The sequence below is a fragment of the Melospiza georgiana genome, chromosome 14 (assembly GCF_028018845.1).
Source record: "Melospiza georgiana isolate bMelGeo1 chromosome 14, bMelGeo1.pri, whole genome shotgun sequence".
NCBI lineage: Eukaryota > Metazoa > Chordata > Aves > Passeriformes > Passerellidae > Melospiza > Melospiza georgiana.
Genome location: NC_080443.1, coordinates 5,105,371 through 5,123,641, shown reverse-complemented (window position 1 = coordinate 5,123,641; position 18,271 = coordinate 5,105,371). Strand labels below are relative to the sequence as shown.

Below are 18,271 nucleotides of genomic sequence, written 5' to 3'. Positions count from 1 at the left end.
GTGTCAACTCCACAGAACTGCAGTCACCCTGGGCTTATCCCATGGACACAGAGCAGTGCCCCTCTGCTCAGCAGCACCAAGCTCATTGAGAGCTGGCGCTGAGAGCCCTGAGTGGGGTCATTGCAGTTGCATAGTGAATCAGTCCAGAGCTGCTGCTGCCCCAGTGAGCACAGCTCCAACAGCACCATCTACTCATTCACCTTTTCCCAGACCATGAAAACAATACATTGAGAATGAGGCATCAGCATCAAAATGTACAGACAGCACCATCTTTTGGTAAGAAAACTCAGCGTGTCTTTCCCTTCCCCAGCCACACTTTTGAAAGTGTCTGGCATGACGCAGGGCCTCCTTTTCTACCTCTTTCAGTTGCTCTCTCATGATTTTTTTGAAAACTTGACACTACTGGAGGCGAGGAAAATAGATAGAAAAAATCTTTGCTTTATTTCCAAGTGTTGTATTGTGTTTTTATTACCCCAGTTCTCTGTCTGTTATGGTTTTGATATTGTTGTTTATATAACCCCAGTTCTCTGTTTGTTATGGTTTTGCCATTTTTGTGACCTTGGCTGAAACCAAAACTGGCTTGCCTCAAGTTATTTCACTCCCCCCAGCCTGTCAATCCTTCCTACTCCCCGCCCAGCCCCCCAAGTTTTTCCGGATTCATTCCCCAATCTCCTCCCCAGACTCTTGTCAGTCTCTTGGCCTCCCATCCCCTCTTTCCAGAACCTTCCACAAGCGGCGTCGAGTGATTGGCCACAGCTCGGGGCCCTCCCTTAGAGCATTTCCTGATTTGTTGCCCCTCTTGTCGCTCTCCCCGGTTTCCACACCCCCAGCTCTTCGCATTGGTTGCTCGCTAAATCCCGCTCTTGTTTCCACGCCCATTTGTAGCCCAGTAAAAGCTCCCTCACATTTAGATCTCCCCTCAGGCGTGGAGCTTTTACCAAGGTTCTGATAACCCTCAGACTGAACCCTACGGAGAGTTAGCTCTTTTTTTCTCCACCTTAGCCAGCCAATGCCTTCTCTGCTTTAGGGGCACACACCCCTGGCTGCCCTCCTGTACTCCCAGGCACGGGAGACTGTCCCCCATAGTCCACCATGTCAGGGCTGGCTGGGCAGTGACCGACGGTCAGTGAGGACATGGTGACACCCAGGAACACTTTTCTCCTTCTAGAGCCAGAGATGCACCAAGGCTGAAGTGTGGTGAGGGACTGGTCAGCAAGGGAAAGAACTCCCAAGCTCTTTGCAAGGGCCAGCACTGAGCCAGGAGGCTGGATGGCTTTCCTGTGACTTCCAGGAATAGGCAGGGACACTTGACTGGAAGCTGTTTGCAGTGGGCTGAAGCCCAAGGCAGCCAGTTTGTTGCAGCTGCTTCTGCAGAGCCCAGTCCAAAGGGGCCTTGTGTCTGGCACTGCCACAAAAGCCTCTGAACATGCAGCTTTTTGAGGCAGTGTTGGTTTCATGTGCCAAGGGGTTGTTTTGCAGGAAGCCTCCCAGCTGATCCCTAAGGAAGGCTGCCCAAAAGCAGGGACTGGGGCTTCAGGAACAACAGACGCACCTTTGTGACCCCTCAGATTTGAGCAGTACAACAAATATTCCCTGCTCACAACTGCCCAGGTTGGCAGGAATTCCACAGCTGCACCAGGCTTGCTGCTGCCTCAGGAGCCATCAGGATCCATCCCAAGCCCCGCTGCTCACCTCATAGACGTAGGGGGTGTAGACAAAAACATTCCCGAGGTTCAGTGTAGGGATGCTGAATTCAACCAAGGGTCCTTGGCCTTCCCCTCTGAGGAGCAGGGGCAGCCTCATCTCACGGCCTGGGGAGAGATGTCCATTTCAGTACAATCATTCCCTCTGTTCCACTGGATTTTCCAGGCTGCCTCAGTGCTTGTCCCTGACTCTGAGCTGGATGCAGTCATGCTTTGAGCTACCTGGTCCAGGGGGAGGTGTCCCTGCCCATGGCAGGGGCCTTGGGACTAGATGATCTTTAAGGTCCACTCCACCCTTAACATACTGTGATTCTGTGATTTCCTTCCCATGCACCTAGAGGAGCTTTGAAATCCCTTCAGTGAAGGCACAAAGCTCATGAAGAGTTTGGCAATTACCAAACTACGTGGCCCAGGAGCACAGGCCTTTGTTGCCCCAGTGCTCCCCTTCTGCCACTCAGCACTGTGTTCTGTTTCCACAGAGTGAGAGCTGCAAGGTGACAACTCCCACACAGGGAGAGAAGCAGGGGCTGGCCTAGGGTGCTCCTTCTACAAACAGCCTGGGCTCAGTGGGGCTCAGCCACCTCTGCTCTGCTGCTGTCTGGGCACTGGGAGGTGATCCAGGCTCAGGGAGCCCGTTTCTAACTCAGCTCCTACCACCTGATGATGGATCCATGGCAAATGGACCCATCCTGGAGGCCAGGGGCCTGCAGGGGCTGAGTGCTTGTTCACTAAAGCTGTTCTGCTCTGGAGTTCTCAGGCCTTTGAGGAAATGCTGGCAAAGCCATGGCATGAAACCTCTCCCTGCACTGCCTGGGCTGTTCTGGGATCAGTCAGGCAGACACAGCATTCTGAGCCCCGGCCTTGCACAGGAGATTCCATGGAAGCTGCAGGGCCAGTGGGGATGTGCCAGCACTGCCCTGCTGACCAGGGACTCTTCCCAGCAGTTCCATGGGAGCCCAGTGGGCTCAGGCTGGCACCATGGCTTCACTGAGAGGGAGAGAAGCAGGGCAAAGGAGCTGCACCTGAGATGCTGCAGTAAGCCACACTTCCATACTCCAATGCTTCCATGGGTTTGAAGGTCACCTTGATTTCAGCCGAAGAGTTGGGCCCAATTTCTCCCTCCTACAACAGAAAGAGACAGCAAAACATTGCTCTTCAAACTTCACATTTCTTGTTTCCAACCACAGGTCTGCAAGCCTTGATTGAGAGCATCAGTGATGAGTGAACAACACAAGCAACCAAGGAAAGCCTCCCAACCCAGCTCAACACAGTGCTGGAAGCTCTCAATGCTCAGCTGATCAGCTCCCACTCTCCACAATATTCCTGCTGCTCTGACACAAGCTCTTGGTCCCATCATGCTGCTGTCAGCTCCATGGGATGTAACTTCCACTGTGCACTGGTGGCTCTTGGCCTTAGATGGGCCATAGGAGTAACCAAGAAGAGAACATGATCCCCTTCCTTGAAATACAGATATTAGTTAAGCTGTTTTGAAAGAAAGCAGAGGTTGGGATTATTCTGGGCTTCACCCCAAGATGAGAAGGGATTTTGCTCTGTGCAGGCACCAGGCATTCACCATCTCTCCCAATGCCAGAATCAGGGCTCTGGTTGATGGGAGCACGTGGCAGTTTGCTTGCATCACCAGAAAAGGAAAAGGTTTTCTGTCCCTGTGTGCAGGAGAAGTCCAAAGGCCCATTTCAGCCTTCCACCCTTGTGTCCAGGCTCACAGATGACACTGAAAGGGACACTCAGAAATAGTGCAAGGCATGGTTACAGGAGGGGATTGGCATTTCTGTCATTAACCTTGGGCTGAATTTGGCCTCCTTTTGCCAGGGAACCTTTGCAAGCTTCAGGTCAGTGTGTGAGCTGGCAGTGCTCCAACAGCCTCTGCTGAGCCCCACGTGTGGGGGGAGCCCCTGCCTACAGGAACTGCTCCCCGGGACACTGCAAGGACACGCAGTCAGGGCCTTGAGCTCCAGCCTGGCAGCAGAGCTGGGCTTTGTCAGGCTCCCAGCCCTGCCTCGAGCCTGCAGGGCACAAATGCTTTGAGCAGGGAGCTCTGCAGCCGCTCCAGAAACTCCATGTGCTCCCTGCCAACACATGGGGCCAGCTGAGGATCTGCCCAGTGACTGCAGCCGGGGAAAGGGCGCTTGGGAGGAGGAAGAGGAGGAGGAAGAAAATGAGGTTCTCAGCTGTCACTTGCCATTGGCTCAATGAAAAAAATGTCACTGGAGAAGAGCAGGGGATCTTCTTGCACCTTTGCCTTTTTCTCCGGGACCCTGCTTCTCAGGAGGGTAGTGTGATCTTCGCAAAAGCCCTGCTCCTTCTCTACTTCTTTCTCCTCCATGAAGTTTTCCAGCCAGTCCTCATCTGAGGGGTGCAGGAAAAGACTCTGCCTGCAGCCACAGGGAGAGACAAGGCCAGCAGATGGTTTCATGAGCCACATATTTGCAGAGAGAAGTGGGAGTGCAGGAGAGCAAAGCACTTGGGGACGAGCAGCAGCAGCTCCCCAGCAAAGGCTGAGCCCAAGCCACAAGGGTCCCACATGGATCAGAGGATAACTTGCTGTTCATTGGCACAGCAGGGAGTTTCAGCCCACACTTGCAAGCTCAGGAGAGGTTTCCAAAGCCAGCATCCCTCCAGAGAAACCTCTTGGCTCAAAGCCTCTGCCCTAAACTGAGGCAGAATCCACCGACCACCTCAGCTGGCTTTTCCTCCCACTGAGCTGCTCGGGGGATGCAGATAAAGGTCACAGAGCACCCACTGCAGCACTTCCCCTGGAAGGGGAGATGAAGCTGGGTCATTTAGGAAGAAGATTAGAGAGACAAGAGCCCAATTAGAACCTGAGGAAATAAGTCATTGCAATCAACCTTTCCTTCCCAAAATGCCATTTCTGGTTGGAGTATAAATGCAACTGGAATGCTGAGTGCTGAGCTCCTGAAGCCCAGGGACACACACCCTAGTGCCAGGGATGGTTTACTTGGCCCAAACCATTCAAAAGCACCAACACCCCCCTGAGGCCACACGTTAGTTTCAGTCTTGGGCCATATATCTCACTGAAATGTATCTTCCAAACCAACCTCCTCTTCTCTTCGTTCTCATCTTCCTCAGTAGGAAGAGCCTTCCACTGGAAGTGTGCTGTGATGTTACTCCTATTTTCGATTAACACGGTTGTCTGGTGTGACTTGGTGATGAAAGTCTTGCCAGCATCCACGGAATTTGTGCTCAACACAATATCGAGTTCTACAGCATCTCCATGGAGCTTTACCTGGATACTTTCTTCATCTGGAACAAAGCAAAGAGGAGTCTTTTCTCAGCTCACTGGCTGATGGAAGCACAAGGAACAGAACAAACCACAGGGCACAGAAGAAGGTGTCCCAGTTTTTATCTGAATGAGCAGTTCTTTGGATCAGTCCATTTGTCACATCCTGACAGCTCTGTGTGTAGAGTGTGAGGATGTCCTGGGCAGCTCCTTAAAGCCCTTATTTCTGAGTGTGTTTGTAGAGATTTGGCCCCAAGGTGACAATATGGACAGTGAGATTGGTCAGTGTGCTCTGGTGACCCACCCAGATCACTGGGATTTCTGCATCCAAGTCCTTCAGGTGACAGGGCTGAGGAGCCCTGTTCAGTCCTGCCTTGCCCAGGGTCTCCCCGGGCATCCCACGAGACTCCTGTCTCTCCTGATCCCTTGGATCCCTTGTTGCTGACCAGCAAATATGCCTGGAGGCAGGTGGGCAGCAAAAGGAGGCCCAGAGGAGCAAGTGAAGTGACAGCCCACAGCAGGAGGGGACACAGGTCAGGAAACACAACCAGCCTGGCTCTGCAATATGACAAACCACTCTAAAATGAACACCATGAAAATCATCATCATCTCCCTGTCCAAACCCACAGCCACATCAGTCTTGAAATATTTTACATTGTTCTGATCTCAAAAACCAAGCTGAACCATTGCACATCAAATAAAAAAGAGACAAAGGAAAGATTAGTAAGTACAGAGCAGCTTCTACACTAAGACTGAAATGGGATTCCTCAGTCTAGAAATCAAATGGGAGATAGATGTGAGAGGTTTGTAACAACATGAACAGCCTGGGAAATGGGCACAGGGAAAAATTTGTCTTGTCACCAAACAGGAACTTGAGGGTCTGAAAATGTTATTAGACAAAAACTACATATATGTGTAAGGGCCCCATAGAAAAAGGATGTGTGACAAGCCAGTGGAGAAGCAGCATATGGGATAGAGGTGTGCAAGAAATCCCCTGCATTGGAGAGAGTCTGATGGAGACCTCACATACAGCACTGCCCAGGAATAAAATAAAACTTCACCAGGCATAGCCACATGGTAGTGGAGCATCAGGCATCCTCCTTCCTCCACTCAGCAACTCCCAGCAAAACAGGAGTCAAAAATCTTTGCCCGTTAGAGGAAATCCACTTTCTCAAGCCCCTGAACACCAAGGAGTTTTCAGTTTTCTTTGGGGTAAAGCTGAAAAGGGGAGGTACCTCTAGAGGGAATGCAGGGGAGGGACAACAGGGAGCCATGGTGGAGAACTGTCCTGTGCCCATGCAGGGCCCAGCACTCACCTGTGTTGCAGCATAGGGACCCAAAATGGTCCCCGTTGGTCAGCGCGTGAAATGTCACTGTCACCTGTGCGGTGTCACCAGCGCCCAGAATTCCTGAGGTCGGCACCACGGAGAAAGGTCTGCGAGACAAAGAGAGGGGTCAGGGCTGGGGGCACACCTGGCCATGAGATTCCTTCTGCACTGCAGCTCCCTTGGGCAAGCAGGGAGCAAACCAAGCACAGGCAGCAGAAGGCAGAACAGACAGGGTCAGAAACAGCCACTGAGCCACTGCTGAGGAGATCCAGCCCTCACAAGATCCTGGGGGTAAAATGACCTCATCTCCCCCATACTCTGCATCCAGCTCTCTGCAATGAGGCTCAAGGGTCCCACTGCCAGCAATCCCATCAGAGAATGGTTTGTGAAGAGCACAGAGAGGGTTCAGAGCTGTCTGCATGCACAACTTGACACTGACTGCCTCAGGAATTTCTCTTTTCCTGCTGCCTATAAACCTCCTCTCAGGAGATGCAAATGTTAGGGCACTACCTGTCCTGGGATATTACAGCCTAGGAATCAGACAGGGAGAAGGAACTTCTCCTTGAAGACCAAGGAATAGCTACAGTTGAATTTGCAGTGTGGTTCTTTGGTTTATTTTGCCTTGAAAACATCCTGATTTAGCCTAAAACGGGCACATTTTATCAGCATTTCAATCAAAGCTGCTCTAAGAAAAGGAGCAGTCAAAGCTCTGAAAGAGTGCAAATGCAGATTAGAGCAATAGAGTGACATGGAAAGCCAAAAGGAGGATGCCATTTACAGGCTGAAGGATCCCAACGTGTTGGAAATGTTAATGCAAATGTGTTGGTGCACTTTGGATTTAACAGGAGCAATCAGGATTGGTCACCAGGTAAAGAGCTCTTGCCTGACAAGCACAAGACTCCGTGCTTTGATGCTCAGGGACAGCTCAGGGGAAATGTGCTCCTGCCCAGCAGCTGCTGGGCTTTGTGCTCTTCTACAGCCCCGCTGAGGAAACAAAAGTTCCTGGCCTTGGTGCTTTGCTGGCCTTGGTGCTTTGCTGGTGGTCAATCTGTCACTTAAAAGTGTGTTCTGGGCAGTTTGGTGATGAATGCATCACACACAAAAATAAAGAGAACATCTGGCAAGCTGAGCTTTTTTCATGTCACTTGCTTCAGGTTCAGCTCATGAAGGACCTCTTGCTGCAATGATGGGCTGAGCTGTTCCCATTCCCCCTGGTGAGAACATCACTGGCTGATGGAGAAGCCTTGGGCCAGCAATGTTCATGTGCTGGACGTGAGACTTTGGAGGGAGGGGAGGAAAGACAAGGCCCCAGCAGCCCCAGAGCCAGATTGGTGCACGTGCTCCTGCATCTGCCCCGGGGCTGATGCCAGCACTGCTGCAGGTCCCTGCTGGGGCTCGGGGGATCAGTGCCTGCTGGGGACAAGGCACAGGATTTTCTTCTTATTCTTTTGCCAGAAATTCCACCAGAACAGAGAAGCTGTCAGTTAAGGGAATCCATGGCCACACTTCAGCACTACATTCCATTCCATTCCATTCCCACTGCTGCCCCATGTTACATATTCCTGCCCTCTGATGGCAGGATGGGAATAACACTGGTGGGGGTGACTTCATGGCTTGCCTGCTCACTTCCAGCCAGGGCTGCAGCTCTGATGCTCGGGTTCCTTTTGCTGCTCTTTCCCAACTCTGCCATCACCCAAAGGTGACAGATATCCTTTGCACAAGGACAGATGAGCTGCCTCACCTCTGGGTGCTGAGCTGGTAATGAGCTGTCCGGTTACCGACATTGCGAACCAGCAGAATCTTCTGGGTTGTGTACTTGACCGGACACTCTGAGAACTCCACCTGGGCAGGGAAGTCCAGGATGGCTCGAGCACCGATGGCCTCAATCGGCACAACTATCTTCTCCTTGGCAGTGATGCAGGTGAGCTCATGGGAATAATTCTGCAGGAAAAGAAACTGACTCAGCACAGGGCATTTTGTGCCATCCCCATGGCAGAAGAAAAACCATTTCCTGTAACTCATCCATGGCATCAATTTACCTATTCCACCCCAAAATGAACACTGAGTTCTACTACTAAGTCACATTTTAAAGGCACCAGTGCACTTTGCAAAACCTATCCCAGTGGCATTAAGCTCTTGTGTCACTTGGGTCATACGGAGAACTGCCCTAGGCTACCATAATTTTCATTCACAAATTTTAATGATACTAAATAATTTCTAACTTCCTTCTAAGGAACATGGAGCTAGGGAACACAGGACATTCCTCTTCAGGTTTCTATATTCCCACTGTCTGAGAATCGGACAAAGTGTTAAACTGACTCTAAGCAGCAAAAGGAAGATGAGAAAACTGCTGCACTCAAAGAGATCCTGCACCTCTGGCCTAGTGCAGAAACATCAGTTGGCTCAGAACTCCCCTCTAACTTTGCCTCTCCAGCCAGGTCAGGAGAAGAACAGTGCTAAGAGCTTGCAGGATGCTGTTGGAAAGAGCCTCTCTTTGTTTGCCTGCAAGGCTTCCTCCCTTCCATGCCATGTCCTAAACCCTTCTGTCTGAACAAGCCTCCAGATGCCAGCACTGAGATCAGACTTGCCAGGGCCTCAGCACTGCTGTTCAAACCTCCATGCAGAAGCACCTTTGGCACGGAATGGGTGCCAGCTGACAGAGCAAGCACAGTGCCAGGCATGAAGACAGAGTCACTGCCACGGGCTCTGGGCCCACAGCTCTGCCTGCAGGTGTTGTACCTGCCCTACACCAGCTCCTTCAGGCAGGTGTCCAAGTCCCCTGCAGCTCAGCAACCTGCTGCTGACCAAGGGCACCCAGAGCCCAGTGTGCCTGTGCCAGGCCGGGCTCACGGGCACAGCACGTCCTCTGCCCTGGCCCTGCAGCTGTGCCAGGCTCACTTGTGCTCTGGGACAGCACAGCTGCAAGGCTGCACAACAGAGGGGTGAAAAAGCACCATCTTTGCTCCAGCCCAGGGCGAGGCAGGGAGGCTGTTGGCAGTCAGGAAGGAGGAAAGCTCTCTGACCTCTTTGTCCCTCAAGTGTTTTCCATAATAATGAAACCCCTTCCACTGTACCTAGAGATGGCCGAACATCTGTCAACACCTCTCTGTCATTTTCATCCTGTTCCCTGTGCAGCTTCCCTTGGCAATGCTCAGGCATGTGCAGGGAGGGGAAGCAGAGCCTGCCAGCAGTGCCAAGGTGTGACTGGCTGCTGCAGGCTGCCTGCCCAGGCCTGGAGCCCAGCTCACAGCATGCAATGGGCTGGAGCCAGAGTGCAGGGAAAACAATGGCTGTGGAGATCATTGTGTGCTTTGGCCCCTCCAGCCTCACCTTGTTCTCGTCGGGGGTGAAGCGGATGCGCACAGGGGCAGAGGCGCCCGGTGGCACGATGTGGTACACATCACTGGGGCAGGCCAGCTGGAAATAAGGGCTGCTCTCCATGGAGACCTTCACCACCTGAGGAAACTGCAGCAAAGACAGGAAATGATGACTTTGCCACTTGTGGAAACAGGACGAGAGGAGCCCTGTCCGTGCCCTGGTGACATCCCTCCTTGGCCCCTTTCCCAAAGCACTTTCAGCTGTGCAGGCACAGGCACATCATTCACAAGGGTGAGCCTGAATCCCTCCTGTCTGCCTCCAGCATTGTGGCCTGGGGCAGTTGGGCAGTGCCTGGTGGAAAGGAAGGGCCAAACAGGTCAGCACCAGCAGGATGGAGACAAAGCACCTGAACCAAGTCATCTGCATATTCCACAAGGCCAGAAAACCTGCTGGCTTCTGCCTGCACACAGCCATGCAGTCGTGTTCCAGGGGGGAATGTGCTACCTGAAAGCAAAACATCAAATTGTCCTGGGGGAAGGAAAAAATTCCCTTCTAGCAGATCTGGTCTGGGTAGGGACGTTCTGGGGATAGAGTCTTGCAGGCAGAGCAGCAAGAGAGGAGACCAAACCATTGTGGCCTTCCTGGGAATAAAAGTAAACCTGAAAAGCAAAAGAAGGAACACAACAAGACAATCCCTAAAACAAGGAGATGGCAAAGAGAATTTAAATGAGCAGTAAAGCAGCAAGAAAGAATCATAAAACCAGGAGAGCAATCAGCTTGCCAAAAGTGATGGAAACACACACAGGCTGTGCCTATTGACTGTGGGCTTCAAAGGCATTTTCTGCCTGGAGAAACATGACCAGCACTGACTGACAGTGTGGGTCCAGTATGAAAAGCCAATCTTGGCTCTCCAGGGCTTCCTGCTGCCTGTGCAGGCAAGCTGGGCTGCTGGGCATTCCTGCCAGGTTCTGCCCTCTGGGATTCACAAGATGAAGTCCTGAAATACTGTATCTGATGGGGAAACCTGAAACAAGCTCCTTTTTGGGGGAACTGGTGACAGCTGGAGAGGTGAGAGAGAGCAGGGCGAGGTTCAGCTGCCAGGAGGAAGGTTCATGAAGGATCCCTTACACTGATCCCCAGTGAAGACTCTTGGGGAGCATGTCTGCCCAGGACACACTGGGCAAACAGTGGCTCGCCCACCTCTGCTCTGAGCTGATCGAGAGCTGCTGGGCCACACAGAGCAGGCTCAAGCCAAGCTGTTCTTTCGGCATGGGTGAGTCCCCTGTACATCTGGCAGCTTGCAAAATCTAACATCCCATCAGGGTCCAACACATTGTTCCAACCCAAAGCAGTAATGAAAATTGTTTTCATTACTGAAGTGATTTCTGCAGATCCTTGCCCTTCAAAGGCCAACGCTGCCACTGTGGAGAGAATCCTGTGACCCCCAAGCATTTGATGGTGACCACACCAAAGCAAGAGGTGGCACCTTCAGCAGGAGAATGGCAAATTGCAATTTTGTGTCTTTGTGTCCCCAGCCTTCCCCCCATGGTTTTAGCAATGGCAGCTGCACTCCAGCACAGCCCAGCAGCTTCAGCAGAGGTCAGTTGTGTTGGCTTAGTGCAGATCAGGACTCCCAGTCCACCACTGCCAGCAGTTTGCAATGACACCAGGACCTGGACACTGAGGTATTTTGCTGGAGGCGAGCCTGTCACAAGTACACACCCTCTTCAAACTTCATGTGAAACCCTCTTCAAACTTCATGTTAAAGGAAAAGAGCAGGAAAAGGCTACCTTTTGACGAGTCTCACTCCTGTCTACACATGGGCCAATTCTGGGCAGAAAACTCTCCCCAGTGCTGGCCTCCTGCTTTCTGTTGAGAAACTTCTCCCTCTGGAACTTAGAGGGAAGCAGCTGAAAGGCAAAAAAAAAAAACAAAAAAACAAAAAAACAAAAACAAAACAAACCAGCAAGAATGTCAGAGATGTGCTTCAGAAAGGCTTTCCTTGAACAAGTGGCACTGATGAATAATTTGTGATCACAGCCACTAGCACAGTTCTGGAAGCCCTGGAAGTTTCCTGCTGAAATACTTAGCACCAATAAATTAATAATACAGAGTGCAATACACATACTCCAGCCACATGGCTGTGTCCCATGAGTCTCTCTGTGATTTGATGGGACATGGTTGGGGATTTCTGCTCTTTGAGCATTTGTTTCCTCTTACTTTTCCCTGGATTGAGGCAGTGACCTTTCAGAGAGTGGGGAGGAGCTCTCAGAACTGCCCAAACTCCATCCCTGCACAACACTCAAAACTCACAGCCAGCAGATAACACTGCTGGCTGAGTCCAAGGGAAGCAAGCAAGAAAAGCTGTACCAAGAGTGAGGTGCACAGGAATGTGTCCAAGTTTTAGCTCTCTCTGTCAATTAGCATTGGTTTTCTCTGTGTGGGCTGACAGAGCCCTGGACAGAAGAAAACAGAGGGATCTCCTTGGCAGAGGCTCAGCAGTGGGGCATCTTCAGCCAAGTGAGCTGCAGACAGCAAGGGACCTTTGTGGCCCTGGCTCCATCCAGTGCTGCCTGCAGGGCTGCATCTGTGCCCACCCAGGAGCTGGGAGGGAACAGCTGCCTTGGGAGCTCTTCCAGCTGGGACCAGCCGTGGCTCTCAAGGCTTTGGGCAGAGTTTGAGCTTTCCCCCTCACGTGCCCGGGTGCCCAAGGGCAGGATGGTCAGAGCAGCACAGGTGAGTGCCCAGCCTGACAGAAGGAATGGCTGTGGCAAAGGGGAAGGAAAGAAGCCCGTGCTGAGGGCTTCAGCTGTACATTGGTTTCCCTTGGCTCTGCTGGCACAGCCAGGCAGGGCGCTGGGCTGTCCCTGACACATCCCACAGTGTTCCCTACTGCACCAGGACAGCCCCAGCAACAGCAGCACGGCACAAAGGGCTGGGGAGGGGCTCTGCAGCTTCAGAGCACTGCTGGACAGCAGGGGCAGGGAGAGCAGGGACAGCAGGGCAGTTTCCAGCCTTAACACAGCCCCAGTGCCTACTCACAGTATTAGGCTTCAGTCCTTCCCTGGGCACAAGTCGAGGTGTTGGTGTTCTTCCCGGGAATCCAGACGCCATTGTGAAGAAAGGATCTCACAGCACCCACTCACATAGAGCACGGTTGTGCGAACAGTTCGCTTGGCGAGTCGCCGGGTGCCGCCGCTTGAACGCGCAGCCAGAGCCGGCTCCGGGCTCTGAGGCATCGCACGGGCGGCCCGGACTCTGCGGCCGCGTTTGCGGTAACCGGGTAACCGCGGCACCGAGCGGGGCGGGCAGGAATAGCCGGGCAGGGACGGGCCGGGGCAGCGCTGGCCGCGCCTCAGTCCCTCTTCGATCCTGCCTCGTTGCCCCCTCGATCTGCCCGTGTCCCCGCTCAGTCCCCGCCTGTTCCAGCCCTGGTGCCCCCTCGGTCCCCGGGCACAGCGGGCTGGGTTCGCTCCCGGGCCCGGAGGCAGCGCTCGATGTCTCCAGAGCCTCGGCCCCAGCTCCGGGCTGCTCCTCCAGCACGGGAAAAGCCCAGGGTCTCAGCAGTTTGCGTTCAGTGATAGTACAAGCGGGAATCAGCGAGCTGCAGGTCCTGGGCATTGACATGTAGCTTCTCGTTCTTCTTAGAGACACTCAAGTAGCAAGAGTAATTTCCTGGTGTAATGCTGCGCCTGCTTTGCTCTCGTCCTGGTTCTCACCTCGTAACAGAAAATGAGTAATTAATTCTAGTAGGTGTACTTGCATTTGGGCAGCATTAGACCCACAACATTCCTTGGTGCATTGACCAGGAAATAACAAATCAAAACATCTACACTTAATTTGTGTTTCTGCCCGGTTTTCAACTGAAACTGCTGCACTCTGCCACGAGTTACACAACAAAATCCCAGCTTCTTGAAAACCAAAACTAAAATGTGTGAAATTGTTCTAATTACATGTGTAACTTCAGAAAAAAAATGAGTATTCCGTTTGTCACCATCCAAAACTCATAGAAAATGAAAAGATAATTACTCTGAACCAGTTCAGTTTTCACTACAAAATATTCATCTAGTGGGACTCTACCATGAATTAAGATATGTTTTCTTAACTTTTCTACAGCCAGGGAGTTTATTTTCTCTCTTCACCTAATATATCAAGACTTCATCCTCAAGCAAAAAAAAAAAGAAATCAAACTCCAGAACAGTAGCAGATTACATGAAAAAATCACAGTAAGATACTCAAGCACATTTCATTTAATACTTAAACTTCAAGAGCATTTTAATACGCATTTTCATGGCTACCCTCTTCATGAAATCTGAGTGGGAAGACAGAAGTGTGGAAGGAATCAGGGAGGATTTAGGAATACTGAAAAGCATGAAAAAATACAAAGAAGAAGAAAACCTGTTTGGAACATTTCAAAATTACGTGTCACCAATGACATTCTGCTGTGAAATGATGGCATCTTAATATCTTCATTTAAGGGACCCTGACTTGAAATATTTATATAACACATGAAACAGGACTCTTGGTAACAATGAGAACTGTCAAGTACTGAAAATAGTGAGCACTGCCATGCAATTTTTTCCTGTCAAGCTCAAATCCTTTCTTTCAGAGCTGGGGAGGAAGGATCAGCTCTCATGCTGAGTTCTTTATTCTCCCTTCCCAGGAAGGACTCCCGTGCCATCACTCTGGGCACACGGTGTGCCAAGTCACATCCCTACCCAAGTCCCTCTCACCCACTGGCAAGCACACAAAACCCAGATATTCTTCCTACCCCAGCACTGGGGGCATTTCTTCTCTAAGAAAGCTTTATCTGCACGGTCTCTTTAGAGAGGGACCCCAAACTTTAAAAAATGAGTGCTAAATCCTTGCCATCCACTCTGCTTGGAAGCCTCCATCCATGTGGACTTGGTGCAGCTCTTTTGGCTTTTCAGAACAGAAGGGGATTGGAACATTTCTAACAGAAACAAAGCACAATTCAGGGGAGCAGTAGCATGTGAGTAAAGACCCAGCAAAATTTGTGTCATCCGCTTTTTCCCCTTTCCTCATCAACAGAAATCAGGAAATAGATCATTCTCAATATTTCTGTGCCCCATTGGAGTGCCAAGAGGTTCATCTGAACTCAGCCCAAAGCATGCTCCTCAAAAAATGCAATGGAAAAGAGATTTCTGTGAAAGTGCCCACATTGTCAGAAGACCACTGTTTTTGCCTTATTAGAACATATTTTCTTCAACAACTATCAAAAGAGAAAATGAAAATTTCTTTCTCAACACAAAGAATTTGTGCTGTAATTTCAACCAGAATTTCAGTGTCCAGTGATTCCCCTCATCTACAGCAAATATCCCTGGATAGCCATGTCTCAAAACATCTGCAGGGTGACTTCTCAAATTTCATCTGACATGAATCTTGCCAGAAGGGATTGTGTGTGTTATGTGCTTTTTTGATGATGGGTTCTTCCCATTCACACAAAAAAATCTACACCACTCTTTTTAAGAAAAAATTAAAAATATCCTAAATTAGAAGAACTGATTTTTCAGTCCAAGGGTTGCAGCTTAAAATTAGGGATTAACCAAAACTCACCAGATGCACTGTTCCTCTCATAAGTAACTCATATGTATAGATATACTTTTATATGGATATAAAAGATACATGTGTGTGTGTAGGTACATAAATATATCCACACAAATATTCTTAGCAGTATCATGTTAACATCTTGGCTGAAGATCTCCAGGCTCTCTTCCATCCTTTATGATTCTATGATACAAAATATATTTGCATCATTTAGTGGCAAAGACTATATAACAAACTTTTGTGCTTTTATGAGAGAGTACATTCAGCTGAAACTAAAAACCACATGACGTTTATTCATGGTTTCTTATTTTTGAATGATTCATAAAAGAGAGCACATGCTTGAGCAGTAATTAGTATTGAGGAGCCATCAGAATCAGTTGTTACAGGATTGAGATCTTCAAAGCCAGCAGTCATAATCTCCTAAGATTTTCCACTTGGCCAACAAAAAAACTGTCTCAAATATATAAATCAGATAGAAAAAATAACAACATTGGAGCCCAAAAGTACAGCTACCAGCTTTTCCAGAATAATGTAATTAAGATGGTATTCTGTCCAACTGAAGCTGGGTCTGGGTGCATATGCTGAACACTCCAGCACATAGCAGAAGCACAGCCAAATAAAATAGAAATAGAAGTACAGCTACTGTTTTCATTTAGAAAATAATACCACAGTCCCCACTTCCCAAGTACTTCTCTTGTTAATTAATACAACATTTCAATCAGCACATGTCCCTTGGAGCATGATGGACACAGAACAAGGAATAAAAGTCAAAGTCCTGCTATAACTGCAAACATTGGCAAGACTTTTAAAAATTGTATCTGAATGTTGGAAGTAAAATCTAGAAATCCCAACATGCTCCAGTCTATTTGAGATGGAAAGCAAAGAAAATAGTAATCTTGAATATTAAACTACCTTCAAGTGAGCAATAGCTCCTTTTAGTAGATACTATCACTGTTATTAACAACTTCTGTTTTGAACTGGTGTAAAAAACACTTCAGCTTGTGGTAAACATTATTGGAAAAAAATCTGCACCATTTTAGAAAGGAATAAAGCCTGAGGAAATGAGTGTACCTGCCCTTGATGGGAGAGAGGACAAGGATGATGGAAATAGAGAGGAAGAAGGATTCCACCCCCAAGGCTGAGAATCTGTTAAAATCTCATACAGCTTTGAGGAGCCAATTCACTGTATTGTTATACCAGGACAATAAATCAGAGAAAGGCTGGATGAATGGATGAACAGTTAAAAAAGAACCACACTGAGAACAAACCAGTAACCTCATCCAGGTATTGAAAGATGTTGGGGATTTGTATTTTACATCTTTAAAATGACCATCTTGCCCTGACCATGGGGAGTGATAAGAACCCTTATCTCCATCTCCTGATCTTTTGTCCAAATACCCATCTCCTCTCAGTTGCAGAGCTGACCTGGGTCATTCTCCATAGCCTCTCCAAAAAGCTCCTGACACCAGCACCTGGTCATCACCTTGATAGTGAAAGATTTTAAAATCATAGAAAATTTGGGGAGTTAGAAAAAAAAAGTTAGGCTTTAGTAGGCCTTGGGAAATGTTAAAGGTAGGCCCTGGTAAATGTTAGACCTTGTATTTGCTACATCATGTGAAACTGCACCTGTGTAGTCAGTATATGATAAATTATATAATTGCTAGATGTGATTAGATGTAATTGACGTTTAAAGAACAACAAGAAACTATGTTAGGGTTTTGAGGGCGATCACAAGAAATCCACACTTGGATGAAATCAATGTATATAATAGAAAAATGTAAGTTTATTAATATATAAGTTATATAATGATAAAATATAAAAACATGTAAGGCTCAAAACCATGTCAGGTCAGAGCTCTTTAATGAAAGCACCTGCATTATAATAATTATGTAATTATGTGTTCCTGAACACTAACAACCTCAGGCTGTCCTGCCTTTACAGTAGTCACACCTCATTTTCCATATGCAGGAATTGTCAGCATCACATCATGCAGTTCACTGGACATTTCCATCATTATTCTAACTAGGATTATAGAACATTTTAGTGGCTTTGCTTTAGGCCATTTCAGTCCTTTAACCTAAGGCTGCCAGTAAATCCAACAGCAGACAGCATTCTGATTGATACACACCCATAGAGATTTTCCCCTTACATGGAAAACACTGGTGTTTATATGAAAAAAAAAAAAAAGTCAAGTGAGCTTAGATCCACCAGTTTTATGTGCCTTTCTGAGGCTGCAGCACTTTAAAACTCTCAACATGGGGTGTAAAGCAGTCAGCAGCTCTTGCTGTTTAATTGTCCTTTCCCCAGCCACTTGCAGTCAGGAAGGGAGCACTGACATCTCCGTGCCCCAGCTGGGCAGAGAGAGGCAAGAAGTTTATGTCCCTCCTGAAGTAACATCTACTTCAGGATGAGATCTGCTTAGAACTCAGGAAAGTCACCTTAAAACCTGTCTACAGTCCTGTTAAAGGAAGTAATGAAAAAGTAGCAAGAGGCAAGCCAGTTGAAAAGTGAGACTAAGGATTAAAAACTTGCAAAATATTAAGATATGAGCATTGAAAGAAAAGCCCTCTGAAGCAGGCAGTAAGTAACATATCTTTGGTTAAGATGGACTACGCAGTAAACCTGTCATAAAAGCTTTCTGCAGATCCATGAACAACTATATTTTTAAAAAAATCTTAATAAGTAACACTGAACATGAGCCCAATCCAGTATAACTAAATACTATTTATTGGGGATGTAAGCTCTGTAGGCAGCTGAGTGTGGTGCTCAGTTAAATCCCTGGCACTCAGCAGCAGTGAGAGAAGTACAATGCAGTCATGGAAGGCAGGCAAAGGCAGATGGAAAGGGAGCATAAATGAGCCAATGACTAGACAGAGAGAAAATCAGCTTTCTTATGACTGTACTTTTGCAGAAACAGATCTCCCTTCCTGACACTGGAAATGGCACAAGGAGTGCTTATGATGGAGGAATATGTTTAAATACACAAAAAACCAAAGCAACAACATGAAAACCTAAAGGTAAGCATTTGAGAGCAGACACTCTTGAGAAGTATGTCTTTAAAGTAAAACATTCTTCTGTTTCCTTTGTTTTCCCCT

General features: G+C 48.7%; 1 protein-coding gene across 1 annotated transcript in view; it reads right to left on the bottom strand.

The window, feature by feature from the left end:
• LOC131089631 (hydrocephalus-inducing protein homolog) overlaps positions 1 to 12,847 on the bottom strand; it is a 61,149-nt gene extending 48,302 nt beyond the window's left edge. Inside the window, exons 1-9 of the mRNA XM_058034463.1 lie at positions 12,755 to 12,847; positions 11,399 to 11,518; positions 9,621 to 9,755; positions 8,032 to 8,231; positions 6,279 to 6,397; positions 4,781 to 4,985; positions 3,904 to 4,096; positions 2,726 to 2,825; positions 1,693 to 1,811 (exon numbers count right to left, since the gene is read on the bottom strand). Coding sequence (XP_057890446.1) covers positions 1,693 to 1,811; positions 2,726 to 2,825; positions 3,904 to 4,096; positions 4,781 to 4,985; positions 6,279 to 6,397; positions 8,032 to 8,231; positions 9,621 to 9,755; positions 11,399 to 11,518; positions 12,755 to 12,847 — 1,284 coding nt within the window. The remainder of the gene's footprint in view (positions 1 to 1,692; positions 1,812 to 2,725; positions 2,826 to 3,903; positions 4,097 to 4,780; positions 4,986 to 6,278; positions 6,398 to 8,031; positions 8,232 to 9,620; positions 9,756 to 11,398; positions 11,519 to 12,754) is intronic.
• Between the last annotated feature and the right edge of the window lie 5,424 nt (positions 12,848 to 18,271).